Source organism: Schistocerca americana, chromosome X (genome assembly GCF_021461395.2).
Source record: "Schistocerca americana isolate TAMUIC-IGC-003095 chromosome X, iqSchAmer2.1, whole genome shotgun sequence".
In the NCBI taxonomy this organism is placed as follows: domain Eukaryota; kingdom Metazoa; phylum Arthropoda; class Insecta; order Orthoptera; family Acrididae; genus Schistocerca; species Schistocerca americana.
Window position 1 is genome coordinate 520,938,492 of NC_060130.1, and position 20,038 is coordinate 520,958,529.

At 45.4% G+C, this 20,038-nt stretch overlaps 1 protein-coding gene across 1 annotated transcript in view; it reads right to left on the minus strand.

Moving 5' to 3' along the window:
* Positions 1-20,038, minus strand: part of LOC124556619 (angiotensin-converting enzyme-like) — a 178,641-nt gene that overhangs the window by 146,272 nt on the left and 12,331 nt on the right. The window contains exon 2 of the mRNA XM_047130586.1: positions 15,860-16,092. Coding sequence (XP_046986542.1) covers positions 15,860-16,092 — 233 coding nt within the window. The remainder of the gene's footprint in view (positions 1-15,859; positions 16,093-20,038) is intronic.

The following is a 20,038-nucleotide window of genomic DNA, read 5'->3' on the forward strand; positions in this document are numbered from 1 at the left end:
CAAACACTCATGTATTCCGTCTTCTTTTATTGCTGCAAAACATGACCTCTTAAGGCCAGAGATCAGCAGCGTATCGATGCATTTCAGTTTTGGTGCTGTCGCAGGTTGCTGCACGTAAAATGGACAGAAGGACGAACAAATGTGAGCATTTTTTAGCAACTCAGAATCTCCAGGCGCCTTTCTTCTCGTGTCATCCAAACATTCTCCAATGTCTTGACTATATTGTTAGAAGAGATGGAGAAAACCTGGAGGAAATAATCATGAAAGGGAAGACGAGGGCTAGAGACCGAGGGGAAGAGCAGCGAGCAGCTGCATAACTCAAATCAGGAAAGACTCAGTTCTACCTCTTCAGCAGGCTCTGAGAGAAGCTGTTAACCGTCCAGGATAGAGACCTTTGGTTAATGGTATTGTGATGGTCAACTATGAGCACAGTGACTTTGATGACTTCACTATGTTCTCAAGTTTTCTGCACACTTCATTAAGTTCAAATGCTGGATTACGCTTGATTTTCTGTGTGCTGGGTCTAGCTTATTCATAATCTGGCGTAGTTCCAGCCCAGCTTTTTTTACTCTGAACAATGGGGGCAATGTTCGCTATAACGTTCAATAATTCTGCTACCTAATTAGTTGAATTTACCATCTAAAAATTTCGTTTTGTTCTTGTGCCTCTGTCCGGCATATACGCAGGTTCTGTATGGTTGCTATTGGATTTGGTGAGGGGTGGTCAGATGCACTTCCTACAGCCACTCTAGTACTTACCATGAAAGAACACCTGTACCCAACAGTATGCGTGTAGTGTTATCCCGTGTGAAAGAGTATTTTGCTAATCGTGTAGCTCAGGCCCGACTTTGGTACAAGGCTCGTATTCACCTAGTCGGATGCGGGAAACCGCTGAAAATCCACATCCATGCTTGCCGGTACACCGGCTCTCGTCGTTAACCCGCCGAGCGGATTCGACCCGTGGCTGAACATCTCCCCGAATCGGCGTGTAAACACACGCGGCGATCAGCGAGGAGATGGGTGGGGGGGGGGGGGGGGGGGAACGGGATTTACCGTCTACTGACGCTTATTAAATATGTCCGGCCATGGATACCTCAGCACACGGTTGTAGATTCTCATGGTACATTTTTTGTGTGATCCTGTACATTATAAGTCGCGCCTTTCGCCTGGCGGCTTGTGCAGAGCGCATTAAGAATATCACATCGATGTCAAAAATCTCATTGGCATAAGTGTAACTAATGCGAATTACTCCATCTGTCCTCTTAGTTGATATTATCTCTACCGGGGCGGCGTGTGATGGTTCGATCCGAATTCTCTGGGGAGGGAGTTTTTGGCTACACATCTAGACTTGGGGTTGGGTTATTGTGGTGGAGGAGACCAGACAGCGAGGTCATCGGTCTCATCGGATTAGGGAAGGACGGGGAAGGAAGTCGGCCGTGCCCTTTTCACTGGAACCATCCCGGCATTTGCCTGGGGCGATTTAGGGAAATCACGGAAAATCTAAATCAGGATGGCCGGACGCGGTATTGAACTGTCGTCCTCCCGAATGCGAGTCTATAATTGCGTTTCCGATATCGATAAAATGGTCGTATGTTGACATGAGTGAAAACTAAATGATAATAGCACGCCGATTTTGAGTGTGTTATAAACTGCTCAAAATTAATTATTGCAGCACCCTCATAACGGATAATTTCTGTTCTTTTTACCACAAACCTATTTCTTAACATCCTTTTGACCACAGAAAATACTGAGTCGTCGTGGTAAAAGTATACTTTCATTCTCAGTGTATTTCGACGAAGTGCGTCGTATATCCCGACCGTGAACAATAGAATATGGCTATTCAGTCTCTTAATACGCCGTGAAAGACCGTCTCAATCTTAGACAGTGAGTGTATTGTCACTTTTCAGCACGGAAAGTTGTCCTCCAAACTGACGTTCACCAGAGAGACTTCATTCGAACATTCATCTGCTATAGTGAGACACAAAACATCGCTCATCTGGCCCCGTAATGATCACTCGCGGTCAAAAACGCCACCTGATAAACGCTATCTACTCGTAGGTACATCGAGGAGTATTCAAAAGTACCGTGCGCTGCCTTTTTGAAGCAACTGTTAGGCCTATGACGATCCAGACAGCACCCACGCGTCTCCCCATGATAAATCTGGTCTCGAGGCATCCGTTTTTGTTTGTCTGATGCCTGATGAACGTCACTGAGAGTAGAGGTTGTCATTTACCAGTGCACGTCCCACGCATGTAGTCCTACGAGAAGGAATATGGCTCAGCCATATTGTGGATCTGAATTATCAACGGACGCTGGATACCTCTCAGCGCTATCAAAGGTATTTTGAGGACTGTGCAATATCGGGAAATAATCTTGAAAAGTAATTACTAGCTCTACTGTAAACATTTCGGTGATGGATTTCTTTTTACAAGACGATAATCCACTAGCACATCTCGCCCACCTCATGAACACAGTCTTCCCGATTCTGGACTCAAACTAGTGGAATGACTCACGATAAGATTCCTTAGTAAATATACTCTACCAGCAAAGCAGGTGTCTCACAAAATACTTGTTCGAACAATACTTGGGTACTGCTTGTCGGCCTGCGGTCCATACCAGATAGGATTGATGGAGAAAAGAGACAGGGTCCAAATAAGAGCAGCACGCTTCGTAACAGATTCATTTAGAAAGGGCGAAATCGTCACTTAGAAGTTCGGCCGACGCTGCAAGGGAGGTGTTTTCATCACGGTTTGATTTACTATTTAAGTTCCGAGAGCGTACTTTCCTGGAGGGGTCTACAAACATAATCCTTCCTCCTAGGTCCATCTCGCGAAAAGACCATGAAGACAAAATCAGAGAGACTCGGCTTGCTAACAATCGGTCTTCCCGCGAGCAATTCGCTACTGGGAGAAGGACGAAGTGACAATGGCGCCCGGCGGAGGTTCGAGTCCTCCCTCGGGCATGGGTGTGTGTGTTTGTCCTTAGGATAATTTAGGTTAAGTAGTGTGTAAGCTTAGGGACTGATGACCTTAGCAGTTAAGTCCCAAAAGATTTCACACACATTTGAACATTTTTGACAATGGCGCACAAGTTACAATTCGCCACACACCGCGAGGAGGCTTGCGGAGTATAGATGCAGACGTAGATATAGATTTGCTGGCGTGAACACGACAAAGAGAGCTTGGGACCATTTGAAAAATTGGCACTGCGTTGTCGCACGAACCCTTCGCTCACACTGGATATGCTTAGGAGGACCGATGTCAGGGAGTGGTGCCGCTTGAGGAGCAACGTCTAGACTGCATGACACTGAGGCTCCAACCACGTTACAGAGAACTGGGTGGAGCAACACGGTATGTATTGCTGCCCAGAAGCAGATTTTGAAATCAGAGATGCACCAAGATGCACTCTTTAGAGCAGACTGCCTTTACTTTCGTTATAATTGATTTTTTATTTCACAGTTAAGTTTTAATTTTAGTTTCATAATGCTGATTCTCAAATCCTTTGCTCCCTTTGAATCTATGACCACACACGTTCATGATGCAAAGTTTTTGTGCGCAACTTAGATTAAACATTTCTGAAGCATGACATTTATTTATTTGTTTATTTTTTTCTGTTGCCCTCATCGTTTCATCTCATCTTCATCGACGCGCCGGTCGCCGAACTGTCGTCACATATAACGATTTGCTCAACCCCAGACGGGGTTTTAGCATTCCCTATGCCGGTGTACCACCTTGTAATACCCCCTCTGCGGAATGACAAACCCTAACTTATAGCGTACTGGACCCCTTGGACTGTCTGGTACGGTAAGCGGTAGATTTATGGGGGTGCGTGGTAGGTCCTTTTTGTGACTTACCTGCGCGGTGGCAGTGTAGTCGGCCTCCGCACTTTCTCGACCTGTAATCTTACCTGCCCTTACCTGCAGTTCAGCCGCTCGTACGTTATTTGGCACCCTGTGGATTTTCGACTTAGCAAATACGTAGAACTAAGGTTTTGGAGCGGAATTCCGGTGCTACTAAATAATGCAACGCAGCTCTGACAAAAGCAGTTATATTCTAAAGGCACGTTGATTTCAAAATCCTTTGATACAATTTATTACGAATCAACTGAAAAATCTTAGTTTACACGACAGATTCCATCCAGATAGCGGTCAGACGGATATGCCCCTCTAAGTATGTCTAAGACCACTGTCGGATACCGATTACATTTGGTTGTTGTCTCAGTCAGGCTAATCCCAATTGTGATCGTATTAATATAATTCACTCAGCTGCCACGGCCAGGATATTGTATTACCGGACGCAACGGAACTCAGTCTTTACTTACACTCGATACCCCACATAAAAATAAGTATGATCATAACCAACCGGTCATAACAATCATTGGCAGAAAACACAAACTAAATTATAACGGCATGAGCGTCGTGTTGCTGCACCCAGTAAGCTTTGCTCCATTAACTACTTGCGTGTATGCCTCAGTAATTGTCACATAGTAAGTTAAAAGTTCATTCACAGTCAATATAACTTCACCACCTATACGAACGTCACTTTGCCATGGTGTTATTCAGATTCAGCCAAAAAGCAAAGCTTAGTTTGTACTCTTGCAGGAGCGCAGTTGCCGACCATCCGTACTGCTCCTCTGTCGAACCGCTAGTCCTCAAAAGTGGCGTGCTGTGCGCCCTTCTGCCCCACTAAACCGCCTGTGACATCAGCCACGATTTCTTCCCTTAAAACAGACACATTTTACCTCATACTTTCCCTGTTGCTTTCTGTGCATATACACCTTTGATTTACACTCTTCTGCAAATTTTGCTCTGGCCCTCTGCTCTAATTTAAAGATTTTCAAACGAACTACTTTTTTACCCTTCTGCAGCCTCTGGTGGGACCAGTCCACCTTCCCCATCCCCAAGGGATGTCCACCTGTGGATGCTGCGCGTATTTCCAAGTTACCGCTGGCTTTTCTGTGTCCTTTCGCCTTCACGTACTTGCAAGTCATCGCGCTGGCCTACCGCGCCCGACTCGGCTCTTATCCTAACCCTTCGGCGCGCTACCTCCGCTCTGGCCGTCCGTCGGTCTACAATCCCGCTGCATTCTAATCGGCGCTTGCTTAATTAAAAAGGCTATACCTTTAGTTTCATTGCGCGTACAACAACCGGGTTTCTTTCTGAAGGCACCTCATATTCTTACACTACTGGCCATTAAAATTGCTACACAACGAAGATGACATGCTACAGACACAAAATTTAACCGACAGGAAGAAGATGCTGTGATATGCAAATGATTAGCTTTCATGAGCATTCACACAAAGCTGGCGCCGGTGGCGATACCTACAACGTGCTGACATGAGGAACGTTTCCCACCGATTTCTCATACACAAACAGCAGTCGACCGGCGTTGCCTGGTGAAACGTTGTTGTGATGCCTCGTGTAAGGAGGAGAAATGCGTACCATCACGTTTCCGACTTTTATAAAGGGCATATTGTAGCCTATCGTGACTGCGGTTTATCGTATCGCGACATTACTGCTCGCGTTGGTCGAGATCCAATGACTGTTAGCAGAATATGGAATCGGTGGGTTCAGGAGGGTAATAAGGAACGCCGTGCTGATTCCCAACGGCCGCGTATCACTAGCAGTCGATATGACAGGCATCTTATCCGCGTGGCTGTAACGGATCGTGGAGTCATGTCTCGATCCCTGGGTCAACATATGGGGACGTTTGCAAGACAACAACCATTTTCACGAACATTCGACGACGTCTGCAGCAGCATGGACTATCAGCTCGGAGACCATGGCTGCGGTTACCCTTGACGCTGCATCACAGACAGGAGCGCCTGCGATGGTGTACTCAACTACAAATGGCAAAACGTCATTTTTTCGGATGAATCCAGGTTATGTTTACAGCATCATGATGGTCGCTTCCGTGTTTGGTGACATGGTGGTGAACGCACATTGGAAGCGTGTATTCGTCATCGCCATACTGGCGTATCACCCGGCGTGATGGTATGGGGTACCATTGGTTACACGTCTCGGTCACCTCTTGTTCGCATTGACGGCACTTTGAACAGTGGACGTTACATTTCAGATGTGTTATGACCCGTGGCTCTACCCTTCATTCTATCCCTGCGAAACCCTACACTTCAGCAGGATAATGCACGACCGCATGTTACAGGTCCTGTACGGGCCTTTCTGGAAACAGGACGTCTGGTCAATGGTGGCCGAGCAACTGGCTCGTCATAACACGCCAGTCACTACTCTTAATGAACTGTGAATCGTGTTGAAGTTGCATGGGCAGCTGTACCTGTACACGGCATCCAAGCTCTGTTTGACTCAACGCCGAGGCGTATCAAGGTCGTTATTACGGCCAGAGGTGGTTGTTCTGGGTACTGATTTCTCAGAATCTATGCACCCAAATTGCGTGAAAATATAATCACATGTGAGTTCAAGTATAATATATTTGTCCAATGAATACCCGTTTATCACCTGCATTTCTTCTTGGTGTAGCAATTTTAATGGCCAGTAGTGCAGCTATCGAATGAATTTGTTAAAACTATTGCTTACGGGAAGCGTGGCCATTCGTGCACAGCACTTTGCCACGTTTCAACGTTTGCCGGCCAATGATTGCATCATTTCACTTGATTCTTTTTACTTTTAAAAATATGATACGTGCTTTTCTATAGCCATAAACATCCAACGTACGTAACATCTTCTGTTTTAAAACAGAGCGAAAATATGTATCTAAAGTGTCCCTGCGACATGTTGAATTATTCACACTGACACATAAAACCTAAGAGACGAATGAAGTTCGAGGGGACTCTTGGCTCTGAGTCATGTATAAGACTCAAACATTACTTGAAAGTTTAGTTTTTGAATAGGTCGTTATTAACGATTGCTCAGAGCGACTGGATCTTATACACGTTACAGCATTTACTACGACTGCAGGAACAGCAAACGCTAGAAACATACACTGATCAGCTGCAGTTATGTAAAGCGACTGGGTCTTATTTGCAAAAGCTAGTTAAAAAAGAAAAAAAGACAGACTTTCTTTGATTAATATTAGCGATCGTATTCTTGGGTCAGTCTGATAAACAGTGACTCGGACACATGCTAATACATTGGTATCAGTAAGTTGTAACCTCTATGACAATCATATGCAGTGTGGCGTTGTAGCGGCAGCTGAAGCCTAAAAAGCGAAGTTACCGAGCTAACGACGGTCAAGTAGAGCCTAACGCACACACTCGTCAACAGTTTTGGCAAAACAAAGGGGAGTGGTCATCGGGGCTCAGTTAGAGGCGAGACTCATTACTGGAGACAATTCTACTCCATTCAATGTATTTCATAACGGAGACATGCCTGGAGACGCCCCGGACGGCTGTGGAATATCAACCGTACTGTCACCCACCGCACTGTTCGACGACCAGGAGTGATGATCACCGGTGCCATTTCTTTTCATAGCAGGACCCCATTGAACGTCATCCGCGGCGCCCTTACAGCACAGTGTTAAATCGACGATATTCTACGCCCCGTTTTGCGGTTCCTCATGGCAAGCCATCTTGGGCTTACATTTCAGCAAGGTAATGCTCGTCTGCAAACGGTGAGAATTTCTACTGCGTGCCCTCGTGTTTGCCTAATCCTACCTTGGCCAGCTAGGTCGCCAGATCTCTTCTCAATTGAGAACATAAGGGCAGGGTCCCTTAACCATCACGGGATTTTGACCAACTGACGCGCCAGTAGGACAGAATTCGGCACGATATACCTTAGGATGACATCCAGAAACTGTATCGATCATTGATAAGTCGAATAACTGCTTGCATTAGGGCCAGAGTTGTACCAAGGCGCGGCCGAGCGGTTTTAGGACCTACAGGTTCGAATCCTGACTCGGGCATGGAGGTGTGTGATGTCCTTAGGTTAGTTAGGTTTAAGTAGTTCTAAGCTCTAGAGGACTGATGACCTCAGATGTTAAGTGCCATAGTGCTCAGAGCCATTTGAACCATTTTTTTGTACCAACGCATTACTGACTTGCTCAATTTGTGAAGCTCTTTCTCCCGAATAAATCATCAGATTTTTCTGAAACTTTAATCGTTTGCTTGTCTTTACATACACCACATCTGCCGATTTTCGCCTTATTCGGACAATTCTTCATGGTGTGTCGCTTTTCTTTGTTTTTTTTTTTTTAAGTGTAAATTAAGAAGCCTCTCGCCGGTGCTGTCTATGCGAAGATTACAAGGAAACCGTCTCGATAATGCTGAGAGTCACACTCACAGAAACGTCGCGCCTTTTTGACGAGCAGGAGACTCGAGGAAAGAGAATTAATTCGAATCACTGTTACAGACAACAAAATCTTATACAGTATGTACCATTGATCCTGACGACATCAAGCAACTTTTTATCCAGGGTAAACCAATAGAAATGTATCAGTCAAATGGTTTTTAGCTATCAGGAGGGCTTTAACCAGTATGATCTTCTTTCTTGTAGCTTTGTTGGTTACGAATATATAAATAGCATTAGTCTATATTAAATACACAACGACCTTGCCGCAGTGGATACACCGGTTCCCGTGAGATAACCGAAGTTAAGCGCTGTCGGGCGTGGTCGGCACTTGGATGGGTGACCATTCAGGCCGCCATGCGCTGTTGCCATTTCTCGGGGTGCACTCAGCCTCGTGATGCCAATGGAGGAGCTACTCGACCGAATAGTAGCGGCTTCGTTCAAGAATGCCACCATAACGGCCGGGAGAGCGGTGTGCTAACCCAACGCCCCTCCTATCCGCATCCTCCCCTGAGGATGACACGGCGGTCGGATGGTCCCGGTAGGCCACTCGCGGCCTGAAGAGCGGTGTGCTAACCCAACGCCCCTCCTATCCGCATCCTCCTCTGAGGATGACACGGCGGTCGGATGGTCCCGGTAGGCCACTCGCGGCCTGAAGACGGAGTGCTATATTAAATACTACCGTATCGAGTGCTTGCTAAAATGTAATACCTCCGAATTTCTTATGTGAAAACTCTTACAGCTACCTAAATAAAAATTTTTGTTAAGATTGTACATCTTTATTCTTCATGTCCACATATTTCTTTCTCAACGTAATCACCCTGGTGACGAACACATTTCCTCCAACAACAGATCAGTTTATTCGTTCCGTTACTGCAGAATGTCTGACATCGTTGAGGGAGCCTCAGCCTCACCCCTGCGTGCACCGCTTCTGTCACAGTGAAGCCTTCGAAAATGTTCTTTCGAGGTTGGAAACAAATTAAAATCGGATCGGGTTGACATATTTAGGTTACACACCGCCACGTTACATGCTGCAATGCGGAACCCTTCAGCGGCAGACAGCTGTCATTATGTAGACATGAGGAATGAAGACGTAGACTGCTAATAACGTTTGATATATTTGAAGAGCTTCACAAGTTTTCACATTAAAACTTCAGAGGCATTACTTTTCAGCACGCCCTCATATTCTTTTATTCGGCAGTCCACTTCCTCTCCTCAAGACCTGTTCAGAAACGTATCACAGTGTACCAATTATGCAAACATGACGTTGTTCAAAACGTAACACAACCGTCATTCCGTCGAGGGTCTTCAGCTGGAGATTCGTTTGGGAACAATGTGCGCCATCGAAGAGGAGGTTAAATGCCACCAATATCTGAAAAAGTACGTTGGCAGAACAGTAACTGGAATAATGTTTCCTTAATTACAATACGGGCAAATGTAGTGCTGTACTGAGGCATTTTTAAAAGATTAGTTGTGTATTGAAAAGACACTCCTTGATTAAATACTTCATCATTGCTTTCCTTTTACTGTGACAGAAACTAGGCGTAAAGCTACTCTGGCAGAGAAATTCTACAGAGCACACTAACAAGTAAACACCTTTCCCCCATAAGTTTTCTCGCCTTGTTATGACGCTGAAAGAAACGGGAAGTTTCGACCCAAGGCATCGTTATCGGCATTGAACTTGCACAGGTGAAGCCGCAAAAGTTAATGCTGTCACTTCTGTTGCAATGAATCCTCATGAGGCCTCTATACAGCTTGAACAGACGATTGGTATTCCTAAAACCTGTACACACCACATCCCTAACACGTCACCAGTTCCATCCTTATAATGTACGTTTACACCACTAACTGCATCGTGATGATTTCCTGAATAATGTACAAATGAATCAGTGGGAATAGCAGCAAATGCTGTCCAGCCACAACTTCGTCTCCAACATTCTTTTTAGTGATGAACTCTCCTTCATAACCAAAGGGAAGATCATGCATTATTGAGCCAACGAAAACCCATGGTTGCTTAGACGTATAGAACATCATCGTCAGTGGAGAGTTAAGGTCTGGTGTGGGATGCTTATTACTACAGTTATTGGCCCTTATTTCATTATTGCTAACCGAAACAGCAGGGCATATGCCAGTTTTCTCACACAAGTTCTTCCTCGCCTTCTGGATAAAGTGCCGTTGTGTGCGATGGATGTTCAGCACAGAATGCCTTGCGTGCTCGTCGTTTTCTGCACCGAAGGTATCCTGTCAGATGTAATGTTCGTGGAGAAACAGTGGGCTGGCGTACTCGGTCTCCTGACTCAACATCTCTGGACATTTCTCTTTGATGATACATAAAAAAGTCTATCATGAATGACCAAGCAGGAACGTACTGTGCTTGCTTGCAGTTCACTTCGCCAGTCAACATTTGAACCAGCGATGGATTTTTTTCATCGAAGGTGTGGCCAGTACATTACTGTCCGTGGCTGAAAGTTCTGCCACTTTTTGTGCCCATAATGAATCGCAGTACTACAAAATTGTTTTAAAGACGCCGGTTTCTGTTCCTTATTAAGCTGACTGTTGTGTTCATGGGAACACGTGATAAGTTTCTGAACAGGTTTTTCGGAGAAGAAGAAGATTACCATGAGGCGAATCAAGCGCTGTATCATTGTAAGGGATACAGGGACGAGTGACTGTGCCGGGGCTTACCCCAGTTAACTACTACCAGCGCGACGTCCATCATAACACGCCTGTGCTTAACATATAAAGGATTGCACCATAATTCAGGGGTGAAATTAATATAACTTTTCCATAGTTCGTCAGTTTATGCTTGAGTATTTTAATGTCAACAGTAAAGTTTCAGAATGATCAAATGAATATGTTAGGCAAAATATACAATCTTAAGAAAAAATAAGTGGCGCTCAGTAATAAAATTATAAAGCTAAGAATTGTCCATAATATGCAAATATGTGTATTTATTAGAAGTTACAAGTCTAGCTTGATCACAGCAATATTTTGATTAAAATAGGCATTGTTACGAAAAATTGAAGCCACTAAATATTAGACTCAGAAAGCTGAAAATTCGTATGTAGCCTCATTTTTTTGTAAAAACATCAAGTGTGTGACATAAATAAGCTGCCTTTATTAATTTTTCAAGTTCCTTACTAAAAACAAAATGACAGCTAGGGGTGGGTACAGGGGGAGGAAGGGGAGAGGCAGGGAGAGAGACTGGGAGTGGCTGGCTAGTGTCTCGGAGGGAGGCTTTGGATTTGCTGGCTAAGAAGACAGGGAGGAGGGGAGGTAGGTATATGGTCTAGGCAAGCAATGCACGATTGTAGGGGCCGATGGGAAGCGGCAATCACTGCAGACGACCTGCAGATTGCAGTTGGAAGGGAACGATAGGATGGAGGAAGTGAAACCTGTTGAGTGGAGCGCTGTAACAGTGAGTTAGCTGAGACTGAGTCCAGGGCAATTATGGGCAGTTTTGAAGTGACCATTCATCCTGGAGGTTGACATGTAGACATAAAAAGCTCTCCAGTGTTATAGCAGAGTTGATATATTACATGGCTGCTTTCACAGTTGGCCCCGCCTCTGTTGTGGTAGGAAAAGCCTGTAACAGGAGTGGAGTAGGAGGTGCTGGGTACATTGTGAGAGGGAGTGGCATAGGGATGGACTAAGATGTGTAGACCTGGTAGTCCACAGAAAACTAATTTATAAGGGTGAGATGGATATGGGCATGACGTCTCTCATTTCACGGCAGGATGAGTTAAAATCAGTGCTCTGGTGAAGAATATGGTTTAGTTGTTTCATTCCTAGGTGATACTGGGTGACAAGTGGGGCACACCTTTTTAGCTGATTCTTGAGTGCGGTAGGAGGATTGGGGGTGTATGATGATATGGCACACGAAATCTGTTTGTGTATTAAGTTTGGAAGTATTACCTGTCTGTGAAAGCCTTCATGAGACCTACAGCATCCTGGGCAAGGAAGTTCTCATCAGTGCAGATACATATTCCATGGTTGACTACAGTGTATAGGAGCGATTTTTTTGTATGGGAGGTATGCTAGCTATAAAATGCAAGTAACGTTAGTGGTCAGCAGGTTTAATATGGTCAGGATGCAGTTGGTAAGGTGTATGAGGAATGAGATGGCGGATATGGAGACTGAAGTATATTGGGAGAGGTAGTGTCTAAGAGTGGCAAGGACATGGGCATTAGGGATGTTGGTATATAGGGATGAGGCATCAACAGTGAGGAGTAGGTATCCAGGAGGTAAACGGGTGTGGATGGTAGAAAGTTGGGGAAGGAAGTGGTTAGCATCTTTTACCTGGGGGAATGGGTTTTGGGCAACTCGTTGGGATGTTGATCAAGAAGAATGGAAAATCTTTCAGCTGGAACATGACAACAACGTGCAGAGGGGTGTCCAGAATTGTTGGGTTCATGGATTTTGGGGAGCACGTAGAAGGTGAGTGTTTGGAGTACTGTCCAGGTGAAGTGGGAGAGAAGGTCCTATGGATTTGGGATTGGAGTTTATGTTGGACAGTTGGTATGGGATCACTCTGGCAGACCTTTTAGATGGAGGAGACAGACATTTGCAGAGTCCTTCTGTCAGACAGTCACTGCAACTCATCATGACTATTGTGGAGACCTTGTCTGCAGGAAGGATGATCAGGTCACTATCAGTTTTCACATTGTGTATGGCTGTCCTTTCTTCTGCTGTAAGGTTAGTATTCTTGGGAAAGGACCTGAGAATGGATAGTGATGCCAGTTTGGAGGTAAGGAACTCATGGTAGGCGATCATGGGGCGAGTAGGTGGGAGGAGAATAGGGTCACAGTTGGATTGTGGTATGAACTGGGAGAGAAAGTGCTGAAAGTTGGGATAAGTTGGCTTAACTTGCAGTAACTGGTTCCAAAGAAGTGCCAGCACTGTAGGATAAAGAGGAAGGAGAGTAGGTCTCTGAAAAGTCCAACGTGATTAAACATGTCTCTATGGCAGGCCTTTGGATAATGGAAACAATTTTTTGCCTCCAGTCTCTTGAACCAAAGTCAGTCGAATCCCAACACTGTCTTCTGCCTCTAGCAGTTCATACAACCATCCTGCCATGACCCTTCCCCACTCCCCTCCCTACAACTACCTCTTGTCACCTTCCAGGAATTTCTTACTTCCAACTTAGCATCAACATCCTTCCCCAGGTCCCTTCCCAAATAGACGAATTTTTCCACAGAAGAAAGAACAGCCATAAACGATCTGGAAACTGATCCTGACCTAATCATCCTACCTGCAGACAAAGGTTTCACCACTGTTGTGATGAGTTGCATTAATGGAAGCTTTCTGCCAGCTGTCTGAGTCCTTCACCAACAAGCTCTGTCCAACTAATCCCATTCGCGAAATTCAACATAAACTCCAGTTCCTACTGAAATTCTTAAATCTTTCCCAAAACCTCTCACCTGACTTTCTCTCTCCCCTTGCCCCAAGAACACCCTGCACACTAACCTTCTACAGGCTCCTGAAAATCCAAAAACCTAACAATCCTGGATACCTCACTGAAGCTAGTTATTGTGCACCCACTGAAAGAATTTCCCTCCTCTTGACCAACATGTCCAATCAACAGTCCGAAACCTAAGAGCTCACATCAAAGACACCAACTACTTCCTTCTCGAACTTCCTATCATCGATATCCACTTACCTCCTGGATTCCTACTCATTACTGACGATGCCACTTCCCTATACACCAAAATCCCTCATGTCCATGGGCTTGCCGCTGCCGAAAACTACCTCTCCTAACTTCCTTAAGACTCTAATCTTAGCACCTCGTTTCTCATACCCCTTACCAACTATATCATCACTCACAACTACCTTTCCTTTGAAGGGAAGGTATACAAACAAGTCAATGGAACAGCCATCAGCGCCCTCTAGGCACCCTCCTATGGCAAATTGATTATAGACGATGTAGAGGAAACCTTCCCACCCTCCCAAAACTCACAACACCTAGTCTGATTCAGGTTTATTGATGATATCTTCATGATCTCCACTCAGGGCCAAGACAGCCTATCAACTTTCTTTCACAATCTCAACACCTTTTCCATCCACGTTACTTGGTCCTCCTCTACTCTATGTGACATTTTCCTGGATGTTGTACTCCACCTCTCTGACGGCTTCTTCCACATCTCTTACTACATTAAACCCACAAACCATCTACAGTACTGGCATTTTGACAGCTGCCATCCCTTTCAATTAAAAAAAAAACTGAATGAAACTTTCACAGGAGAACTTCTGTGAAGTTAGGAAGGTTGGAGACGAGGTACTGGCGGAAGTAGAATTGTGAGAACGGGTCGTGGGTCGTGCTTGGGTAGCTCAGTTGATAGAACACTTGCCAGCGAAAGGCAAAGGTCCCGAGTTCGAGTCTCGGTCTGGCACACAATATTAATCTGCCAGGAAGTTTTAAAAAAATTCCTCCCATACAACTCGCAGGCGACACATCCGCAGTGATGAGAACTCCCTTGTCTAGTGTGCTGACGGACTCAAGAAGACTTTCACAGATGGGCAATACCTCCAAACCTAGTCCACAAACGAATTTCCCATGCCATATCATGCACATCCCGAGGTCTCCCATCAACCCCAAGGTCAGCAATATCACCCTGGACTGATTCAGCTGAACCACATCATTTACCAGGGCTTTGATTATTTCTCATCCTGTCCTGAAATGATCCCTGTAGCATATCAAGGTGCAAGATCTAACAAATACACCCACCCAGTATTTTCTACTCCAGTCCTGTCAAAGACTTACCCTAACCCATCAGAGGCTGCGCCATCTGTGAAAGCACCCGTGTCATATACCAAGTATGCTGCAAACACTGCACAGCTTTTTATGTCTGTATGACACCCAACCAACTGTCCACCAGCATGAAAGGCCATTGCCAAATTGTGGCTTACAACAAAATTGACCTCGGAGTGGCACAGCATACAGCTGAGCACAAGTTCAGCTTCAATGACTGCCTCACAACCTGGACCATCTGGATCCTTCCCACCATTACCAGCTTCTCTGAACTACGCAGTTGGGTTTCATTCTTACAACACGGTCTCAACTCCCATAATAATCCTTCCCTCAGTCTAAAGGAACACATTGTCCCCACACCCTCCACCTAATAGTTTGCCCTATTTCCGTTCTGTCATCCCCTCCCAGCTCACGATGTCATGTCGCCTCCAGCGTGCGCCGCTCCCCACTGGCCCTTACATTTGTGCACTAAATGTCTAACCCATATACCTACTAACCCTCCCTCCCACATTCCTATCTGGCAAACCGCTGCCTCTCTCGGAGTCACAAGGCACACATTACCAGTTCCTCTCCCTGCCTCTCACCACCCTCCCACTGTACTCACCCCTAATTGACATTATCTGCACGACAATCATTCCACCTCCCGCATCACGCCTGATTTACGTTCTCACTGCCCCTGACAGACGCCTAAACAGTCAAAGTTCCCCGTACGACTGAAATTTTCGGTGTATTAGAAAATACTCTGTAGACTTTTGCATGGATATCAGCTGTCAAATCGGTATCAATCGAATTTCACTAATGTAGTAACGTAATGAAGCATACAGATGTCACTGAAATATACAAGAGGTTACTCACGTCTGCGCTTGGCGGCAGTGTTCATGAGAATGACGAGCTTCCTGAAGATTGACCTGGATGGGCGGCCCACTGTGTCTCGCCACGACACCCACGCCCATTCCAGGAACTCCGGCTGCCGAGAATTTTGCATGGCTCTCTCCAGCTGCTCGTCCCCCACGTAGCAGCGGCCGTTGTAGCACATGCTGGCCGATGTGTACACTTGCTGCAACTGGTTGCTCAGGTTTGCGTATTCCCTGCAATCATACGTGGACCGTCACACTACTGTAGACACAATGGAAATCTGACTGCCAAGGGCGCTGCAATTCTGCGTCTCCTGGTAGCAAGAAATGTTCTTCGTGTCACATGCTGGCCGGCCCGTAGAGGTGCTGCAGATGGTTGCTCCGCTGTGCCTGCTCCCTGAAATCATACATCGCACATCATGGCAGCCCCACTACCAAGCTCAGTAAACAGAACTCTCGCTCTTGGGAACACTACAAGGTGTGCTCGGCTCTGCATCCCCATGGTACCCGTGACCAGCACAGCAGAAGGTGGCGGATGTATGAATTTGCAGCACCCGGTTTCGCAACTGTGTGGACTCCAGCAACTCTACACCGTCTGTCAAAAAGTTTCGAGACTGGATCAACAAAAAATAGAAAAAAATTAAGATGTTGATTTTCATTCTTCGGATGTTCTACATTATCTCCCTCCCTTGAGACAACTTACAGAAATTCCATATTACCCTGTGAAACTGTCAGAAAAGTCCTTCTTTGGGATGCTATTCGAATCGCACGTCACCTTGGTTTGAAAGTCGCTTTTGTCGTCAGTGTTTCACTCATGTCACAATAGGCCTTCACACCGCCTTGTTTATGTTTCGGATTCAAGGTGTGCCGGCGAGATTATACACTTTCCTCTCCTTCTAAAAATTCTGGAGAATGTCGCGAACACTTGACTGAGGGATGTTAATCTATTGAGTTGTTGCATGCTATGCCACTAACCAGACCATCACACAGGAATTCCAAACTGCAGCAGGATCCACTGCTAGTACTATGACAGTTAGGCGGGAGGTGAGGAAATTTGGATTTCATGCTCGAGCGGCTGCTCATAAGCCACACATTACGCCGGTAGATGCCAAACGAGGCCTCGCTTGGTGTTGGGAGCATAAAAATTGGACAATTGAACAGTGGGAAAACGTTGGGTGGAGTGATGAATCACAGTACACAATGTGGCGATCCGATTGCAGGGTGTGAGTATGGCGAATGCCCGGTGAACGTCATTTGCCAGCGTGTGTAGTGCCAAAAGTAAATTTCGGAGGCGGCGGTGTTATGGTGTGGTCGTGTTTTTCATGGAAAGGGGTTGCACGCCTTGTTGTTTTGAGTGGCACTATCACAGCATTGGCCAACATTGATGTTTTAAACACCTTCTTGCTTCCCACTGTTGAAGAGCAATTCGGGGATAGCGATTGCATCTTTCAACACGATCAAGCACCTGTTCATAATGCACTGCCTATGGTGGAGTGGTTACACGACAATAGCATCCCAGTAATAGACTGACCTGCACAGAGTCCTGACGTGAATCCTATAGAACACCTGTGGGATTTTTTGGAACGCCGACTTTGTGCCAGTCCTCAACGACCAACATCGATACCTCTCCTCAGTGCAGCGTTTCGTGAAGAATAGGGTGCCATTCCCAAAGAAACCTCCCAGCACATAATTGAACGTATGGGCCAACACCATATTGAATTCCAGCATTATCGATGGAGGGCGCTACGAACTTATAAGTCATTTCCAGCCAAGTCTCCAGATACTTTCGATCACATAGTGTATGTATTACACTTCACAAAATAGACATCGTCGACATTCGAAAAATGTCCAAAACAAACCATTAACTTGCACCATGAACACTGAATGAAAAATGGCGTGCAACAGCGATCACAAATGTACGCACCATCAAGATCGAAGGCGAACTGCTTGGGAACTACAATCCACGCAGGACGTTCATCTAGGTACCCACTCTCAAACAATGCCTATAGAATCATATTGGTGTGACGGGCTGAAGGGAACTGATGGAATGTGATTTCATGCAACGGAATGACGAACAGTATCTCGTGAAGCTTACCGTGAAACGCTATCCTTTATGGTGTAGCTGAAGATAGTGTGATAATATGTTTCAAAGGTACGGATAAAAACAAACATCTAGAGGCTGAATTTGTCCAGTGGGTCCAAATGGTATGAGCTGCAATGTCGCACACTTTTCAGGAGAGATTGTTTGCTCTAAGTGGGTATTATTTTTATATGCAGACGAAAAATCATGCAAAAACAAGTTATTTTGACCAAGTTTTGGCCGAAAGCGGTGCTCATGCCGTAGTTGTAGTCTCTTTCTTTCATTTACCTACTCTTGGTTGCTGTGACGTAAATATTCCCTACTGCCATTGCAAGACCACGGATACGAATAAGAATTGTAGGGGGCAGAGCACCTCCAGCTTATCGCAGTACAGTAAGTAACATTTCAGCCAATTTACCATTCATATTAACAGTCGGCATAGTTGTATACGAATGCGTTAAGTCATCGATGTTAGTTGATCTGGATACAATTTTCTTGGTACCTCTACTTTCCAGGGCTCCTTTCGTATACGTTTCCTCCTGAAATCCCGACAGGTCGGAGGTGAAAACAGATTCCTTACTGAACGATGCGATAAGTTTCTCTATCTCACACAAATTTTCGGGCCGATTCTACAGTTTGCTGTGCATCGTCAAGTTGACGCTTTGTTTGGAAATTCGCTATCTTATATCTTCCAGCTCCGTAGCAATGTTTTAAGTTATGAAACTATTCCCTTGAAATCACTGTAGTATATGTCGTGCACAATTTTATGTACATAACGTAGGAGGCCACTATCATGCACATTCGGTAAATCGATCATCCTTGGAACGCGCAGACACCAGTTTTTGTAACAAGTGCGCCTTGTTCTCTCTTGAATTTGCGTAGATTTTCCTTATGGACTACATGGTCATGTTGCTTCAGACTTATTCGAAATCAGTTCATAACTCTTTTTTTTTTTTTTTACTATGCTGCAGATGAACTTCGATGGACACAATTATGATTAGTACCCGCTCCTTAGATAACGATTATCCTTTACTACGTTGCATTGGAGACGGGATTTGTGGCTCCCTATTCGACAAGGATGTTGAAATATGTGGCGAGACACCTGTTCAGTATCACTTCCACTTGTTAAGCAGGTATCGTCATAATTGTACTACTCGTGTACGTTGTGCGTACAGTCGGGCGTGAACGATATCACACATTCCGCTGGCTCTTCTTGCAGAAACGCTATTATTTCATGTGTCACTTCTTTCTCACTCTGTGAAATTTCTTGGGTTTATTTATGAGGAAATATCAAGTTCAGCAACTGTTGTTGTAGGTATAATGCAATGTGTGGTTTATTTAACGTTGTCTTTGTTCTTATTTGTATTATCACCAGCAGCACTGTTGTGAGTAACTCGCCAGTTAAGCATTTCAGCTACATTCTGTAACGTGATGCTGTGCTCACCAGTGGATACCCTCAATCCCGCCCCCTGTTGCTACTAGCAGCCAGTATTGTGGTTGCATGACAGACAATAAGTGGGGTATCAAATGAGGTAAGCATTATTGGCCTTTGGCGACCCCCCATTCAGGGGGTTCCTTGTGAGAAAATCAGTGCAGAGTGCGAGCGGCAGGAGATGAGCCCGTCGACATAATGAATTGATCAGCTGGCATGTAGCCAGGGCTAGAGCAACAGGTTGTTGCCTCCCCGTTTCATGCTGTTACTCTAAAGCGCACGCAGGAAGCGCTCCCCTTTAACCAAATCGTGAATCGTGCGCGCTAAGAATGGCTGTCTCCGTATGACCCTGAAATTCTCTACGTTACCGTCATGATCATTTCAGAAGATATGCGTAGAATGAAGCAATATCTTCCTTACTCTTCCTGAAACGTCTGATCTCGGAAAGTTAACGCTAGTAGTCCATGTGATACATAACGCCATTCTTGTAGCCGGCCGCGGTGGTCTAGCGGTTCAGGCGCTCAGTCCGGAACCGCGCGACTACTACGGTCGCAGGTTCGAATCCTGCCTCGGGCATGGATGTGTGTGATGTCCTTAGGTTAGTTAGGTTTAAGTAGTTCTAAGTTCTAGGGGACTGATGACCACAGATGTTAAGTCCCATAGTGCTC